Source organism: Tursiops truncatus, chromosome 8 (assembly GCF_011762595.2).
Source record: "Tursiops truncatus isolate mTurTru1 chromosome 8, mTurTru1.mat.Y, whole genome shotgun sequence".
In the NCBI taxonomy this organism is placed as follows: domain Eukaryota; kingdom Metazoa; phylum Chordata; class Mammalia; order Artiodactyla; family Delphinidae; genus Tursiops; species Tursiops truncatus.
The window spans coordinates 82,942,010-82,960,680 of NC_047041.1; the positions used below are offsets into that span (position 1 = coordinate 82,942,010).

Sequence of the window (18,671 nt, forward strand, 5' to 3'; positions counted from 1 at the left end):
TAACCCCTCTGCCTATTTGTTGAATCTGAAAATACTTGCATAGAGACATAGAATCAGCCTTGAACAGTAGGAGTCTTTCATTTTCCACCTACTGATTTTACGGGGATAAAGTAAAACACCAAACAACCAATGTTGAAATGTCAAGGCTAAAATGTCACAGAAACATAAGTTCAGTAAAGTAGCATCTTCTGTTCTGAGTAGTCTGATGACACAGTTAACGCTGTGCCTTTAAGGATGTGGATGTGCCCTTAACATCGCTGAGCTTCATGGCTGCAACCTTAACATTTCCTGTCACAGTCTTTGAGTCAATCCTCATGCCCACACAATAGAGTGAGTTTCCGTTTCATTCTTGAGTTCACACAGGTAAGTGGGTGGGTATGTGCTCAAACTCAGAGATGCATTACCATACTAATCCAAGTCCATTAATCTCATTGCTCTGATTTTTTTTTCTTTCTTTTGAAATTAAATAATTCTTTACCTCCTGCCCTCCACGGCTTGGTAATAACTCAAAAAAGCACTGGAAAGAGTCAAGAGCTGGGCTACTACTTGACCAATGACTCTCCAAGATCCTTTACTTCTTCATGCTTCAGTATCCTTTGTAAAATGAGATTCATAATATCCGGCCCAATTCTACAGATGGCCAGAATAAAAGCATTTAAAATGTTTTGGGAGAAAAGCATAAGAATACTGTGACTTTAAAAAAGCAAATGATACAAAATAAGAAGATGAATACAGCAAATAACAGAAGAAATTGACAATCTTGAACAATGTCGTTACTGACTAGTCTCTTCTCTCTTTGCTACCTAATCTCAAAATATCTTGCAGCTCCATAGTGGCTGAAGTTTGTGTTCATACTGCCAAATGCTATAAGTCATTATAGGTGGTGGCCCCCAAAGAGCTTTTACTTATGTGAATTCTATCTAATGGTATTTATCATATTACCTGTTAAACTGAGAAGTTTTCAAAATATTATTTCAAATCAAGACAACAAAGTGTACTTAGTTTTTGTTGTCTTCCTGCCTAGGCTCAAAGAAAAGCTCAAGATTTCAGATGACTACTTGTTTGAAAAAATGATTTATAGCTATCCTGCCAGGTATGACTAAAGATAGCGAATAACAGTACAGAAAGCACTAATAACAAGCAAATTTTATTAATCTCTTTGAATCTCTATAAAAACGTACATATTGATACTTAAACCTACTACCATAGAAAATACTGGAAAACACAATACACATGCAGGCACCCTGTTAGCTGAGTGATGACATCATTACACGTCAAAGAGCCTCTGGAAATTTCCGCTGTATATTCATGAGAGAATGAGAGTGAAAAAGGCAAATCATGTCTTTGTACCATAAAAGAAATCATTTTGACCTCGGAGACCCCTTGAAAGGATCTTGGAGATGACCCAGACCTAGGGGACCACGATTTGAGAACCAACGTAATCGATTAATTTTTAAGGTCACTTCCAGTTCATAGTACTTCTCCGATGAATGTTTTGCTCTCCTTCGCGGACCACCGTTTGAGACCTAAGGTCTCAAGACAGAGCCCCTAGCCTAGTGTAACCCAAAGCGAAAAGCCCCGGACGCTCCGGGGGGTGCTCTGCTTAGCTACTGGGAATCGAACACGCTCCCCTGAGTCGGCGGAGGACGCGGGATCTAGAAACCAGTCCCAAACCTGCCCCCCGCGCGCCAAGGCGGGGCCAGAACTGGCTGCGGGCGGCCGGGCTAGCCCAGGGCTCAGGGCAGAAGTGGCGGCGGCGACGGCGACAGCTACAGCGAGGGACGGCTCCCCGGAGACGCCGGCCAACTGCCCGCCCGCCGCAGGTGAGCCGGCCCCCGGGAGGAGGAGCGCGGCCAGGTACTCCCAAGGAGCTGCTTCCTCCTTTTCCCACAGCTCCGCGGCCTCCCGGGATCAAGGCTGGGCCTGCGCCGCGCGTCCCCGTGCCGGCCAGGGCGGCGCTCCGCGGACCCCAGGCGCTTCCTCGAGCGTGCGGGCCAGTCCGGCCCTGCGGAGAGCAAGGCGAGGGTTTTGGGGGCGCCGAGACGGAGGGTCTGGCGGCCTTAGGGACTACCCAAGCACGAGGCTCCGGCCTGGGAGCTGCTGGAACATGCGCCCGGAGTTGCAGGTGCGGGGCCCGGCGGCTCGGCCCCGACGGGGAATGGGCGACTCGGAGGGGGCCACCTCGGCGGACCGGGCTCGATTCCAACGGAAAGCAGAGGGCGGCCGCGGCGATAGGTGCCCGCTCTGCCGTCTGCAGAGTCCGGAGGGTGGGGTGGGGAGGCGAGGGGTAGGGCGGAGGCGGCATTTGTCCCCGGGCACGCTCTCGGGGCTGCTTTCCGGGCGCGGGTCGGACGCCGGCGACCGAAACCGCGCGCGGGGCGCAGTCGCGCGGTGGCTTTGAGCACAACAGGTAGGTGATTCAGTTCCCACAGGAACTCAAAGTGCTGAGCCGGGGCCTTTTTTGACGTGGTTTTTGTTGGTTATTTTGTTTGTTTCGGTTTGTTTGACAGTTGCCAGACTATGTTTACACTCCTGGTGCTACTCAGCCAGCTGCGCATACTTACCTTCGCGTCCCCTCATCGCACAAGAAGTCCAGAGGAGTCGAGGCATGCGGGAGAAGAAGGTAAGCCTGGCTTCCGGCTCCAGGAAAACCCTCCTGGAAACCTGACTCGGATTACAGAGCTCAAACCAGAAAGTGCAGTCTTTGAAACTACATGCCCCCATCAATCATAGAAGCACTAAAATGTCCTTTAATTTGTGGTTTATTTGGTAATGTTGTGGTTTGTTATGTGAAGTGCAATTTATACACATTCATTTCTGTGAGTTACTTTTGCTAAGTATATATTTAAGACCAGGTTGGTGGTTAACTGAATGGAAAACCTATTTCAACTTCTGAAAATCAGTGAGTGCCATTTTTCTAGATGAAGCTATGTGGTAATTATAATGAGCATAATTCTTCCAGTTCTTCCTGGAAAGATGGACAGGGAGACCAGGATCTAGTCCGGATGTGTTAGGAGACTCTGGGCAAGTTACTTAACCCCTTTCAGCTTGTAAAATGATGCGGGATGGGGAGTGGAATGATCTCTGAGGTCCTTTTTAACTTTTAAATGCCTGGTTATCTGGGTAAAGTCAGAAGGTATGAGAAGATTAGGTTTGGGGCTTGCTAACCTAGAATTCCATACCTTGTGGACTCCAGGTCTTAGACTGATTCCTGCCCATATTTTGAAAGCCTAAACAGAAAAGAAAAAAAAATGGCTTTCATTTCTCCCTGCGTAGTCATTGTGCTTCCCTACCCAGTGCCAGTGCTTTGGATCTACCTCTCCACACATTCCTGTCCCTTATTCATTCTCATCAGATCCTACTCTTGTTTTCTTTTGGGAAGGATCTGTGACACTAATACTCCTGGATGACTTATTAATGATTAATACAGCTTAGTGTCTCAAACCTTCTAGGAGGATGTGTGTGTGTGTTAAGATAGGGCAATATCTTAACCTGAAGGAATCAAACACTGACGGCAGAATTCTAGGCAATTGGATAGGCTAGCCAGTGGGATGGGGGAGATTTGGAAGGAAATCCTTCTTGGTGCCTCCCAAGTTGCACCATATATGTAAGTCCACTCATACATAAGGTGGATGATCCATGCTCAGCAGGACCAGATGCTGATCTCCAGAATGCTTGGGAGTGTATTCATTCATTCACACGATACAGCGTAAAAGACAGTCTCAAGGACATCACAAACTATGGAAGGAATTTAGAGATCATACTTGAGTGCAGAAGGCTGGAGCTAGCTGTGGGAAATGTAAATGAAGAATCCTGTATATTTAAAAAGCTGATTTGTTCAGTAATAACCTCTTCATTAACATATACTATGTGCCGAGCTCTCTGCTAGGCACTGGAGATGTAGAAATGAAAGATTGTAATCCTGACCGGGAGGACTACTTCATCTAGTGGGAGAGGCAGGGTGTAAACCGATAATCTCCATAAACTCTATGACAGAAGTTAAAACAGAGAGTTTCAAGAGCAGAGGAAAGAGTGAGTTAGCAGTAACTCTGTCTCCGGGGAGTTGTATGGCACAGAAGCCAGTGCTCTCTATCTGCAAATGAGATATAATAAATGTAGATATGAAAAGTAATTAGGAAAATAAAGGACCTTCAGCTGCATTCTGATAAAGCCCAAAGGTGGGGTTGAAATGACCTAAAAAGAATTTATTTAGAAAGCATGGGGAGACAGGAGAGAGGAGGAAAATGGAATATCTCAGTTGGTGGACTTAAAATAGGGGAATGCACAGGCAACTTCCTAGGATGGTCTAAGACAGGAGACAGAGATGGAAAGACAATCTGAGGCAGATACAAAGGTGCAAAGGCCAGTGCATCCTCCAGCAACGGCCAGAGGGAAAATAGGAACTCTCGCTGGAAGTTCAGGATGCTCCAGGGGCAAGGAAGTTTGCCTCTTTCAATTAAAAGCAAATCCAGGGCTACTTAGAACCCAAATAACAAAGGACAGTATTTCTCCTAAGATCATAAGGGAGGCAGGAAGATGTTTGATAAGGCACTGAAAGTGTAAGGTCAACCATGGACTGAATCAGAACTTTCACAGTCAGGGAAGTGGTAAACAGCAACCCCTCCTGGAGGGCATGTTTTATACATCAGTGAAGACTTTCGTTGGCATAAATATCATTTCAGGAACAATAAAAATATGTATGACTCGCTTTTTTATTTTCGTTTTAAGTTGAAAGTCCCATTTGGAGGGCAGGGGCATTTTATAACTCAGAAAACTGACTTGAATAGGAGACCGACAATGAGAAATTTGGCACTGCTTTTCTAGCCAATAAAATGTAAAGATCTGGGCGTACCTGAGAAGTAGCAATACAGAGGCAGATTCTAATTCTCCATTCTGAAATTAGATTTCATGTAGTAAGTACAATATAGCTAAGTTAGGCAGGCTCAGAGTTACTTCATTACTGGTTTAATATTTTAAACCTATGCCAAGCTGAGTAACGGACTATACCTCTGAATTGCTTCAACTGGTAGAATTTAGGTCCAAGAGTTCCTTCCCACTACAGGAAAGTCAAGTTCATCCATTTATTTTTGTAAGTAATTTTTTTGACATCTCTATGTGTCAACATCCCTTGCTTTAATGGAACTTTCCTTCTAGCTAGGGGAACAGAGTGGTAACAAGTAAGTAAAGCATACAGAACACCAGATGGTGATAAGTGCTATGAAGAAAAACAAAATATAGTAGGAGATGGGGATTGCCAGAGGTGGGTGAGTGGGGATGGGGTTCAAGGTAACATTGAACAAAATCCAGAAGGAAGTGAGAGAGCAGAGTGAAAGAAGAAAGTTCTATTTAGAGGAAACAGCAAGTTCAAAGGCAGGAGAGAACCAGGCACATTGGAAACCAGTGTAGCTGTAGGGGACAAGGAGAGCCCTTAGAGCAGCAGTCCCCAACCTTTTTTTTTTTTTTTTTTTTTTTTTTTGCGGTACGCGGGCCTCTCACTGTTGTGGCCTCTCCCGTTGTGGAGCACAGGCTCCGGACGCGCAGGCTCAGCGGCCATGGCTCACGGGCCCAGCCACTCCGCGGCATGTGGGATCTTCCCGGACCGGGGCACGAACCCATGTCCCCTGCATCGGCAGGCGGACTCTCAACCACTGCGCCACCAGGGAAGCCCGGTCCCCAACCTTTTTGGCACCAGCGACCGGTTTCTCGGAAGACAATTTTTCTACGGATGTTGCGGTGGATGGCTCAGGCAGTAATCCAATGATGGGGAGCGAAGGGGAGCGATGGGGAGCAGAGCGGCAGGTGAAGCTTCGCTCGCTGGCCCGCTGCTCACCTCCTGCTGTACCGCCCGGATCCTGAGAGGCCTCAGACCGATAGTGGTCCATGGCCCGGGAGTTGGGGACCCCTGCCTTAGAGGGCCATTGCAAGAATCCCAATGAGAGATGATGGAGACTTGGAAAATTTTTCATTCTGTCTCCATTAGGTGGTAGTGTAAAATCTACAAGGAGACAAAGAAGAACAAAGAACAAAAATATTTTATCACACTGGTCTACCCTTTAGAATATTTCTCAAAACATCTATCACCAGTGATCCCATTCTGGCTTCCCCCTTGGTTCAAATAGCTCATATGTGTTATTTCTAACATAGAAATGAATACACTAGAATAGCACTGGCCAATAGAAATAAAATACGAACCACATAAGAAATTATCTAGAGCCATATTTTAAAAAGTAAAAAAAAAAAAAGGTGAAATTAATTTTAATAATGTAGTTAATTTAACCTAATATATCCAAAATATTTAACCCAGTATTTCCAAATATAAGCAATAGAAAGCATTGAGATATTTCATATTTTTTTAAACCATGTCTTTGAAGTCCCCTGTGTATTTACACTTACAGCACATCTCAATTCACACTAGCCACATTTCAAGTGGTCAATAGCCATATGTGGCTAGTGGCTACTGTATCGGACAAATCCAGCTCTGTTAAGATTCAGACCTGCTTGGAAAAGTGATTGATTAGTAAGGAAAATATCTTGGCCTAGGTGTGACTGTTCTCAAAGGCTAAGAATAAATGGCCAACCTGAGGTCACTCTCAAATTAGTATTAGTCTTCCAGACCATGCACTGTCGTCAGTCTTTTTTTTTTGGCTGCATTAGGTCTTATTTTTGGCTGCACGCGGGCTTTCTCTAGTTGTGGTGAGCGGGGGCTACTCTTCATTGTGTTGTGCAGGATTCTCATTGCGGTGTTTTCTCTTCTTGCACAGCCTGGGCTCTAGACGTGTGGGCTTCAGTAGTTGTGGTGCGTGGGCTCAGTAGTTTTGGTTCGTGGGCTCTAGAACACAGGCTCTGTAGTTGTGGCACAGGCTTAGTTGCACTGTGGCACGTGGGATCTTCCCAGACCAGGGATCAAATCCACGTCCCCTGAATTGGCAGGCGGATTCTTAACCACTGCGCCACCAGGGAAGTCCCTGTCGTCAGTCTTGATCCATCTTTCAGTTGCCCACTTTAATATATTCTTCCTTTAGTAATGGTTAGCAGTGAGAAATACCAAGACTTTTAAATTCTTATAAGCAGTTGGGGTAGTTCTCAGAGAGTTTCTGAATTCCAGTCTCAGTAATATGATCTGGAGCAAGATCACTTCAGCTTTGTGTGACACCAGAACGAGTTTGAAGTTTTCAGGTTTTGAAAATACTGCCTTGGTAGGATATTTTGGTTTTGTGTCAACCTGTGCTTAGCTATGGTGTCTACCATTTACCTTCCCTACATGCACACGTAGACGGAGTCTTATAAAACTTTGTAGACACATGTTTAGGGGCTGAGTGGAGGGAGCTACTCCTTTGGGAGGGACTGAATGGCTTTTAATTAATCTTATAATTAACTTATGATTTTATTAGCTTAGAAGTTTAAAATTTTTTGGTATAAACCTGATAGAACAATTTTAATATAAATGTATGAATTTATAATTTTAAAACATAAAGAGATCTTAGTTATTATTTAGTTCATATTCCCATTTTCCAAATGAGGAAATGGCAACCCAGGGACTTCCCTGGAGGTCCAGTGGTTAAGACTCCATACTCCCAGTGCAGGGGGCATGGGTTCGATCCCTGGTCAGGGAATTAAGATCCTGCATGCCACACAGTGCAGCCAAAAAAAAAAGTGTTTCAGGAAATGGCAACCCAGGGATATAAGTGACTTATCCCAGGATATAGCTGATAGCTAAGCCAAATCAAAAAGAAGAGTCTGTCTTCTAACTCTTAGTCCAGTACTCTGTCCATTACACCAGACTAATTTTTCTCAGTCAAGATAATAGGAAACCAACACTTTAGAAATAGAATAGTCTGGCCTGCCATTTATTGGAAAAATAATTGTCTAGAGGAAAAAGTGATACTCAAATAATTTTTATTTATGCTGATAATTTCGGACATAATCTACTCAAGTATGTTCTGGAATTTTGTTAGTATCTGTACTTCATATTTAGCAGGAATTATTTTTACTGATGATATTTCTTTTTGTCAGATTTTAAAACCACACAAGAAAGTTTGGTATAATTTAACCAGATCAAAAGAACTATATGCTTTTACCGTAATTAAAACAGGAATTTTTCTGCCTTATTTTTTATCGGTGTTTGAAATCTTTCTATTTTTTTGCTAGTCTTTACATCAAAAGAAGAAGCAAACTTGTTCATACGTAGACACCTCCTATATAATAGATTTGATTTGGAGCTCTTCACTTCCAGTGACCTAGAAAGAGAATGCAGAGAAGAACTTTGTAATTATGAGGAAGCCAGAGAAATTTTTGTGGATGAAGATAAAACGGTAATTTGGTTGATATGTTAATTGGCTAGACATCTATTAAATTGTACTTAAGGAAGTGGCACTTTCAGTCAGTAGAGATTATGTGCCTTAAATAGAATTCAGATTGTATACCTGTTATCTCTTTCTACTTTCTTATATTGTAATTAGCCCATTTAGACTTGGCTTTATACTTAACTGGGCTTATAGTAATTATCAAATTATCAATTATGTCGTGATTTTCTGTGTTTAACATTATGATATTCAAAGACAATAATGAAGCAGAGTGAATTAAACTTCAGGATATTATTTTAGTTAGTTCTCTGACTCAGGCTTCAGTCATTCAAGACTCAGAGCAATTTTTTCTATTAGGACTTACCATTTTTGATTACTGTATTTATATTTCAAGTACTTATTGACGACCTATTATGTGCCAAGTGCTCTGCTAGAGACTGAAGATAAGATATATAGTCCCTGCATTCAGGATTTTATTGCTTGGCAATAAACCTTTAGAAGTTCTCCCTTAAAATACAATTAAATCCTATCTGTTAATCCTGAAAAGGTACAAAACAAACAGCCAGCACTGTCCCTGTTATAATCTGGCATATTCTTTAAGAATGACAAGTGACCCAGATTTTTCACTTTTTTGTAGATTAAATAACCCCAGCTCCTTTTCCCCTTCCTCAAGAATCCCATTTTACTCTTTGGTCAATAAGAACCTCTCTAGGTATCCTTTAAATGCAGGTGTTATTGAAACTTAGTTCTTTTTTCTTCCAAAATTGTGCCCAGATTCCATTCCCTGCTATCATCTGCTGCATCTATTAGAGAAGGGAAAGAAAGTCTACTCTGCGTTGTAGTTGTGCCTGTTGAAATTCTATTGTTTTTCACAAACCCGTTTTCTAATTTTATCACAGTTCCTTAAAAATGGCTTCCATTCTCTCAAGTAACACTGAACTTAAACAGTCTCAGGGATGTCTTTCCAAATCAATAAATAACTTTCAATAAAATTTCCTAGGAGACTGAGGGCTCATCTAATGTAGAAAAAAATCAGACTCCTTTTCAAACATGATAACGAGTCCCCTGCTTCAACTTCCACCTCTGCTACTTTCATCGACTCTCTAATGCGATAGTGTCCCCTGATGCCTGAGTGAGGGCTCTGGGCAGGTGAAGGGAGACTATCAGTGCACAGTAGTAGAGACCTAGCACTGGCAATAATCCCCTGACCAATTCCAGAGTTGGAAGAAACAGTGGTGGATGGCAGTACTTAATTAGAGTGAGTCACGCCCTCCAGCATGAATGAACTAGTATCCTACCTGTGGCACATGCCAAGCGTTTACCACCCCTAGTCTAGGTCATTGAGACCAAATGAAATGACAATAAAGAAATTAAATAAACTTGGAAATTTTACCTTTCTCTTAGATGGCATTTTGGCAAGAATATTCAATTAAAGGACCAACCACAGAATCAGGTAAGGCAAGAACTGATCAATTTTCATGTTTTTTCCCACCCTCTCTCATAGTACATTTTTAGTTTCATTGTTTGAGTTTGGTTGTTGCACAACATACATACCTTGTAAAGCCAAGGAAGATTTCTCAGTTATACACTGGGCTATCTAAGACAGAGAAGGCCACATTCATCTATTTACACACTGAAAATCAAGTTTGGTGAGATAGTAGGGAAATGAGATAATAGGCTTAATGCTATTTTAAACAGTCCAGCTAAGTCAAGACTTGCACAGAATAAAAGTAGGACTCTATTAGTTTCAAATAGTAAACTATTTTAATTTTTTTTTCTTTTTTACCATTACAAGTAAATGGACTACTTATGGTACTAGGTAAATTAGGATTGTTAGGTAGAATTAAGTAACTCCTAGAGAGGGGAGATCCTTTATTTTATCTACATTTATCATCTCTAGCTGCTTTTTAGTCAGGTTTGTTTTGTTTTGTTTTGTTTGTGTTTGACAGCTCTTTTTTCATTCCCCCTAGGTAGGGCCCCAGCTATAGGGAGACTGTATTACATAGCTACACCAGAATTGCTTACTACATTTATCTTAGTAGTTAATACCAAAATGTGTATAGTTGAACAAAGAACATGTTTATCCCACTTAGTGTTGACTTTCATCCATTTAATATAACATTTAAAATAAATGAAGCTAAGGACTTCCCTGGCGGTCCAGGGGTTAAGACTCCACGCTTCCAGTGCAGATGACGCATGTTTGATCCCTGGTTGGGGATCCTGCGTGCCGCACAGTGTGGTCAAAAACTTAAAAAAATTAAAAATAAACGAAGTCAGAGCTAGGGCTTTTAGGAAGTGTATCTAAATTTTTTCTGGTCATGTTTCTAGCACAGACTTTTAAAAGTAATCAATATTAATTATTAGATGCCCAGTAGCATGCTTACACCCAGCGTTGAATTTATTGAAATCATAGGTGGTGCTTTTCAGTTGTTATATTCATGTTATTTTAATGATTTATCTTAAGATGCTAACAGAGAGAAAATCGATGTTATGGGCCTTCTGACTGGACTAATTGCTGCTGGAATATTTTTGGTTATTTTTGGATTACTTGGTTACTATCTTTGTATCACTAAGTGTAACAGGCAACGACATCCAGGGTAAGTACCAAATAAAAATATTTAATTTACTATTATATGTTCTATACTGTCATTTTTAAATGGCTAAAAAAAATGGCTGCCTTTTTTTTAAAATACACTTTTGATTTTGGAATAATTTTAGATACACCGGGAAGTTACAAAGATAGCACAGAGAGTTCCCTTATGTCCTTCACGCAGCTCCCTCGTTGTTAACATCTTATGTTACCATAGTACATTTGTAAAACTAACAAACCATCATTGGTACATTACTATTAACTGAGTTCCAGCACATTAGTAAAGCTTCATAAAGGCCATAATTGTTTGCATAATAGAATCTCAACATCCTTATTAGAATAAAAAGTTATTATCTTATCTGTAAGTAGAGATGAGAAAGTGAAGAACTAACCTTATTCAACAAAAAGTACCACATGTGAAACAGGCTATCGAAATTAATGCTTATATATCCCTATTTACACTTTCAAATTCTATGAAGAAGCTAATGATGGTAACCAGGTGATAAAATGATTATGGAAATAGATAGTGGTGATGGTTGTACAACATTGTGAATATAATTAATACCATTGAATTGTACACTTGAAAATGGTTATAACGACAAATTTTATGTTACACGTATTTTACCATAATAAAAACTTCTTCTTTATTGTTAAGGTAAGATTTAAGGCAACAGATATGGAATTAAGATAAATCCATTGGAGGATAAAAGCTGAAGCCATGAGAGTAGGCAAGTTCTCTGAATGTGATGAAAGGACAGAAGGCAAGTGACGGAGTCTTAAAGGATGCCTACAGTAAGGGTGCAGAGGAGGACATGCCAGCAAAGGGGGCAGAGGACAGGGGCAAAGTATAGTGTAATTCTATCCCCAAGCTGGAATTCCTGAACAACTCCCTGAGGCATTAATGTGATCATGGGCAGGGACTACGAAGATTGTCTGAGACTTCTGTAAATCCTATAAAATTTTGAAAAGTGAGAGAAGATAAGGAAAATTTTGTGCAATTTTTCTTAAGCCACTATGTTTTGAGCTGAGAGGTTTCCCTTACTTAATAGACAGGAAATGAGCAAGTTCTTCCTGTTTTCTAGGGCTTTTGACTAAGATTTTATTCAATATGTCCTTCTCCACAAGCTGCAGCATACCTGGAAACTCACAGGTTAATGAAGAAATCGGAAAATATGTCTTTAAAGACTCTCCTTGCCTTTTATCTTTCCTTCTTTTCCACCCCATTTATAGTATTTTCCCCAAAAAGTCTCTGTATGCCCTCACATTTAATAATTTCCCTCAAGGTCTGTGAGCACAGCCATTGTTCAGTGTCCTCATGCTCGACATTGTCTTCTCTCCTCTTTCCGGTTTTTCTTCATTTTTCTACTTTTCTGCACCACTACACCTTCTTACCTTATGGCTTTTTTCTCTGAAACCTTCTAGCTTCTTTCCTGCATGAGGTTAGAAGCAGAATTCAAAGACACGAGGAATAAAGAGGTGCATTATTATGCATATTTTCTATGTATGTTGTTATAACATTTTGAAAACCTGGATATCTCTTATTTTAAAAGTTTAGTTATACTTAATGTTAGTACAGTATAATGCTGTACTGTTTACAGGTCATTTTTACATCTACTGTCTCTCTTTGATTCTCACAGAAACCCTTTATAGGGGACATTTCAAACTAGGTTAACCAGACATCCACTTGTGTTAAGGTTAACTTTTAAATACTTAGTAAAGTACCGTTCATCAATTGTCCCAAGAAATTCTTGCAGCAGAGTTATGTGTTCTCTTTCTACATTTTGCAAGTCTGGAAGTGGGGGAAGGGTGAGGAATATTTGAAAAAGAAAAGAGTAAAAAATAAGATCATTGTTAGAATAGTTTGTCTCATTCCTCTGTAAAAACATGCCAAGAAATGGGAAACAAGATCTTTTCATTTCTTAGTCCCTATATTTTATGGAGGAAAACAGGCATAATATAATGCTGTCAGCTTATTTGAGATGTTCCTGGTGCATACTTTCTGATTTCAATCTTGTAAGAAATCACTGTGGAGACACTTAATGACTTTAATATAATTATACTGTTCCTGTAACTTAAATTTTGAAGGTCAACGTGGAAAAATTCATTTCTTCAAATAAAACATCTGTCTCTCCTGTTTCCTATAAACAAACAAGTAGAACTTTTCGTCACAAGCTAATGAATGTGGCAAGTGACAAGCCTACCATGAATACATTCCAGGTTTCTGACAGAGGAGGAATTGTGTTGACTCCTCTAAGTAAACTTCTGAGGCTATCAGTCACCTCTCAACTATTGAAGGGCTGATTATCCAGTTCCTAGATTTACACAGATTTTTTTCTTTTCTTCTCTCTGCAATTTTCCTCTCTCCTTCCATCCAGTTCCAGATCTCATTATAACCTCCAAAGGACAAGGCATTCTAAGGGGCAAATTGATTGATTCAGTTTGCAAAAGTTTGCAGTATTTTGGGTCTGCTAAGCTGTCTCTTATTGGGAAGAATACTGTAAATATTGACTAGAGGTTGGGGATTACCTATACATTTTAATTATCTTATTAGTCATAACTATAAGAGGTTAATTTACGCATAGATGCTTCATAGGCAGCCAACTTCACAGTCTAAACAGATCAATTTACTAATGTCTAAATTTTAATTTGTAATTCACAAGTGAGAAGGGAAAATGTAGTTTCAAAACACCAGACCTGTGTTGCATTTCAAATTTCATTGGCTGGTGGTGTAGGTGACAGAGTTTTGTGAAAACAGTGGCCATATTGAACTAGGCCTTTTTTTTTTTTTAATTAAAAAAATTTTTTTTGTAATTGTTGGACTTAAATCAATGGAGATCAATGGGGAAAAGATAATAATCTGAGAAAGGGAACAATGCAGGTGAAACCACAGAGATAGACCATAGAATTCATTGCACATACAGAGGAGAGTAAAGAGGCTACCTTGGCAAGAGCAGAGTGCTATAAAATAAAGTGAGGCCAGAATAAGGGAGGCTTTGAAAAGGAGGCACAGGAGTTAGAACTTGATTCAGTAGAAAGTAGGCTGCAGGTTAGACTTTTGCGGAGAAGAATGATATGATAGAAGTCCTGTTTAGGAGGGTTGGCCCAGGCAGCAGGGATTCAGTGGGGAACAGAGGAGAGAGAGACGGGCATCGCTGTTGTGATTATCTCTGTGGCATCAATTTCCTAGGCTTGGAGTTATGCTGCCTTTCAACAAAGCCTGGATTTGGTTTCACACCATACTTTGAGAAAATTTTAATTCAGGAGCAGGAGAAAGAGGGAATTCACGTGTTTTGAGTCCTTGTTACAGTGTTCCAGACATTGCTTAGATGCTTTACGTAAGACATCTTTCTCAATCCACACAAAACATCTCTGTTGAGGTAGCTATTGTTATCCCCATTTTATAGAGGAGGAAAGCTGAGTTAGGTTACCTTGCCTCTGGTCACACAGCTATGAAATGACAAGATCCTGTTTCTTACCCATGACTGACTTCAAAGTTCTTGATCTTTCCATTATATCAAGATTCTTTCAGAGTTTATGGGTAAAATAAAACTGTTGTTATTTTAATAAGTCAGGTTCAGGGACTTTCCTGGTGGTCTGGTGGTTAGGATTCAGTGCTTTCACTACCATGGACCGGGTTCAGTTCCTGGTTGGGGAACTGAGATCCCACAAGCCACACAGCACGGCCAAAAAATTAAAACAATAAAAATAAATTGGGTTCACCTGTATCAAAATGTTGGATTTTTTAATATTGCCATCTTAACCTAAAAATGCTGCCTTTCCTAGACCTCAATGCTGTCTCTGTTTAGTTCTTCAGCCACCTACGCAAGAAGGGGCAGACACACTCCCTCCATCGTTTTCAGAAGACCTGAGGAGGCTGTCCTGCCTCCATTGCCACCTTCAGTGGAGGACACAGGATTACCTTCTTATGAACAGGCAATGGCACTGACCAGAAAACAGAATGTTTCGCCACCACCACCATATCCTGGGCCAGCAAAAGGGTTTAGGGTATTTAAAAAATCTATGTCACTCCCATCTCGCTAAGCCCACCTTGTTGTCTTGGTGATATAGGACATTCACATTATTTAAATGGTTTGTTTTCCCTGAACCAAAAAGACATGTCGATTCAGCCCTTTATGACAAACTGCAGAGAGTAAAGGAGGAACAAGCACGTGTACTATGCCACTGGAGATCTGTTAGCATCCTGGACCTAAACTTGATCATAATCAGCTGGATAAGGAACTTTGTATCTTTGCAGTTAAGAAGAGAGCACTTTTTTGTTCCTTTTAATGGTTCAAAAAATCTGTTATGGGTGTCACAGCTACAACTGGGGAACTATCTGTATCCTCTGTACAGAAGAAGTTTGTAGATTTCTTGTATTGAATACTAAAAAGGTAAGAATTTCTAACTATTAGATTATCCCAAGTCATAATATTTGACCTACTCTTTTTTTAGGATTTCTTTTTGGTTGGAAATACTTCACAGAATTTGGCATTTAAATATAAATTGGTGGCCTTTATATAATCACTTGTTTTTTTATTTTAAATTATTGCATAGCATTCACCATATTTTGCACGTTCTTATTGTGAACTCTTGCTATCAGTCATATTATGGGGAGTGGGGTCAATAGTTTTCTTTAAAAAAAACCAAACAAATACTTGATAGAGAGTTAGTTCTTCAGAGGGAACAGGGTTGCAATGTTACAGATTTGAAAGGGTTGTTACACCACCAAATAAAGGTACAGGCCTCAAATCTAGGAGTGACAACTTGATAAGTTGTGCATATTAATGATGAGTGGACACACCCATTTTCATTGCTATGTTGTCTGTATTGACTATAACTATTAATCTGGAAAATTTGTTGAATTTTATAAATAATAGTTGGAGAACCTGGAAGAAGTAATTTACTTTTCTGCTATCAAAATAATATTGATTAAAGTTACCAGCAACCCCCTGTATCTCTTAATGTCTAGACACAGAACACCATAGGTAATCATTTTGACCTATATTTTGTATTTTCTTCTAATTGTATGTATGACCAGTCTCCCCTTAAGAACATAGTAGAGTATAAGCTATAAATTTCTGGAATGAATGTTTGTGCACAAATTTATTTGAGTGGGTGTGTACGTATATGTGAATTTGTTTCCTCTTTGCAGGAGCTCAAAAAAGAAACATACTCCTGAGAAATAGAAAATTCTGTTATGTTTTTTGCCAGGCATTGCTTTTTTCCTATTTAAGACCATTTATAAAATTGTATTTTGTTTTATATTTTCACACAGGTGAGATTAAGACTCACATGCATTTGATAATTCCTTCCAAATTAAATGTTTAGAAAATATAAATCATATTATACTGTGTGTTTGAGTGTATGTCTCTCTTTTAAGACAGCATGATCTTAATGCAGATAAAAGAAAGATCTTAATCATTATAGACTGCTAAAGACTTTACCTTTTATATTTTCAGTCTCTTTGGTTGCGTGTTACAAAGAAATCATCTGGCAACATTTAGATATAATTAGGAAGAAGTCTTTTTAAAGCCACCTACATTACCTATAAAAATTTTACTATTTGTCATACCTTGGCTTACATAAGCACTTTTCCTCATGTAACTTTGCACTTTGCCCTTATTTTAATCCTCTTTAAAAGGTCAGAGGCAAACTACTCACTTTAGCAATCACACTGAGGCATAGAAGGATAGCTTGACCAAAATCTAACATGTTGGTGAGAGCTAGGTTTAGAATGAACAAGCACACTATTCTAGGCCCATCTCATATCTATAGAATTACACTGTCTCAAATTATGAAATTATAAAATAGAGACAACTAAGTTTTATGAGAAATGTATAAACGTTTGTCATATATACATAAATGTATATAGGTGCATATATTACATATCTGTATATGTATTCTCACACATGTGTTTCTTAGGATGAATAAAAATATAAGATACGGGGGCTTCCCTGGTGGCACAGTGGTTGAGAGTCCGCCTGCCGATGCAGGGGACATGGGTTCGTGCCCCGGTCCGGGAAGATCCCACATGCCGCGGAGCGGCTGGGCCCGTGAGCCATGGCTGCTGAGCCTGCGCGGTCGGAGCCTGTGCTCCGCAACGGGAGAGGCCACAACAGTGAGAGGCCCGCGTACTGCAAAAAAACCCCAATATATATATAAGATACGATATATCTTTTATTGAATCACAATTTGAAATATTCCATGAACTTGTTTACTCCCATTGACTCACAAGAATCTAACTGCAAATCTAGCTTCAGAGCCTGTGACAACCCCTGTCACCCCAGCAGTAGCCTAGATTTGTCATGTGCCATCATTAAGTGTGAAACTGTTGCTCTGACTTGAACAAATCTAGAATTTATCATTAAGATTATGAAATAACTGGTATTTGTAGAGCATCCAATGTTGAGCTCATAATACTTTAAATATAAAAAAGAAAATGTGATAGAACCATAATCAAATACTTATAATAATTAAAAGGAAAATATCAATATAAAATTATTGACACATATTTCTGTCCCATTCACGCTTTTCTATTCCTTGTATACTTTTGGTGGTGGATTTTCTAGTTTGATTAATTTGTTTTGTTTGTGCTTCTTCCCTGGGTAACATATTAGTGTTAACCATTAAATCTATTTTTGACACAAAGCTTTCTACTTAGGTATATCAGTTTTCTCCTCTATCACAATCAGGAAATGAATGTAATATGGGTATGAAAAGGGAATAAACCTAGAAAAAGACAAGTACACATTAATAGGGTTATGCCTTCAGTAGGCTAGATAATTCTACACAGAATATTCTCTTTTCAAGATGAAAAAAATCAAAGAGAGCACAAATTATGACTGTGTCAAAGTTTTGCATCCGTTAATATTGTGCCCTCTGAGTGATTATACAGAGCTGGGTGATAATTCTCAGAACAATTAAAAACTAGAGCAACAGCATCCTCTGTGTCTGGTTTCCCATTTGCCTGTAAAATTCTAATCATTTTTTCCTATTTCTCAGATAAGTTATGTATGTGTGTACTTTTCCTATATGTGCAAGAGAATTTTTTAGTGAGAAAAAGTTTGTTAGTGCTGTTTAAAAGCTTAATTTCATATTATTCATTTTGCTTTTGTTCTAACTGAATGTGAAATAAATTAGTTACTAGTTTGATTTGAAATGTATGTGACATTTATACTACTAGAAGAGTGTCTAGAATTTCTGTAATTTTTTTAAAAACTAGATTCTTTTGTAGATCCTGCCTGTGTAGCATTTTGGAACACATATGATATATAATGATGCCTTCAATCTTCTGTATTGTGTGTTTCCTTCAACATTTTTTGTCGTTTACAAATGTCTCCCTAACAGTTTCAGAGTTTAAGGCAATTCAGTACAAATTTGTCAGCATTTTCATTATCTGGAAAAAGCAACCCATTTTTGAATGCATATTTTTCCTACAGGTTTGATTATATTTTGGTTTTAACGGATTTGTTATCACAGACACTTTTTATACATGTGAATAAACTTTATGCTAAGTAAATATTTGTTGCTTGTTTCAATTAAACATTCTTCATATAGTGGCGTATAATTATATGAGTTAAATGTGAACATGTTGCATGTTTTCAAAACAATGTTTACAGCATGGTATTGCTGTATGTATCTTTCACCCAGTGGTGCTAGCTTTCTAAACAGTTTAGTTGCAGTTGTGAAAGTGCAATATTCCTTAACACTGTTTTAATATTTAATATATTGTTTGAAGCAAATTTATAATATATTACTCCTTAAAACTGAATTTACTT

At 39.3% G+C, this 18,671-nt stretch overlaps 1 protein-coding gene across 4 annotated transcripts; it reads left to right on the top strand.

The window, feature by feature from the left end:
- Positions 1-1,717: 1,717 nt before the first annotated feature.
- Positions 1,718-18,412, top strand: PRRG4 (proline rich and Gla domain 4). Of its 4 annotated transcripts, none has more exons than XM_019948424.3 (6): positions 1,718-1,823; positions 2,511-2,623; positions 8,149-8,312; positions 9,708-9,756; positions 10,768-10,900; positions 14,700-18,412. In XM_019948424.3, exons 2-6 carry the CDS (start codon positions 2,521-2,523, stop codon positions 14,932-14,934), a joined length of 684 nt encoding a protein of 227 aa, XP_019803983.1. In that variant the 5' UTR covers positions 1,718-1,823; positions 2,511-2,520; the 3' UTR covers positions 14,935-18,412. The 4 variants fall into 4 exon arrangements, with proteins under 4 accessions (XP_019803983.1, XP_019803982.1, XP_004318644.1 ...); XM_019948423.3 differs by having other exon boundaries at positions 1,726-1,857; XM_004318596.4 differs by lacking the exon at positions 1,718-1,823 and adding an exon at positions 1,992-2,125.
- Positions 18,413-18,671: the final 259 nt, after the last annotated feature.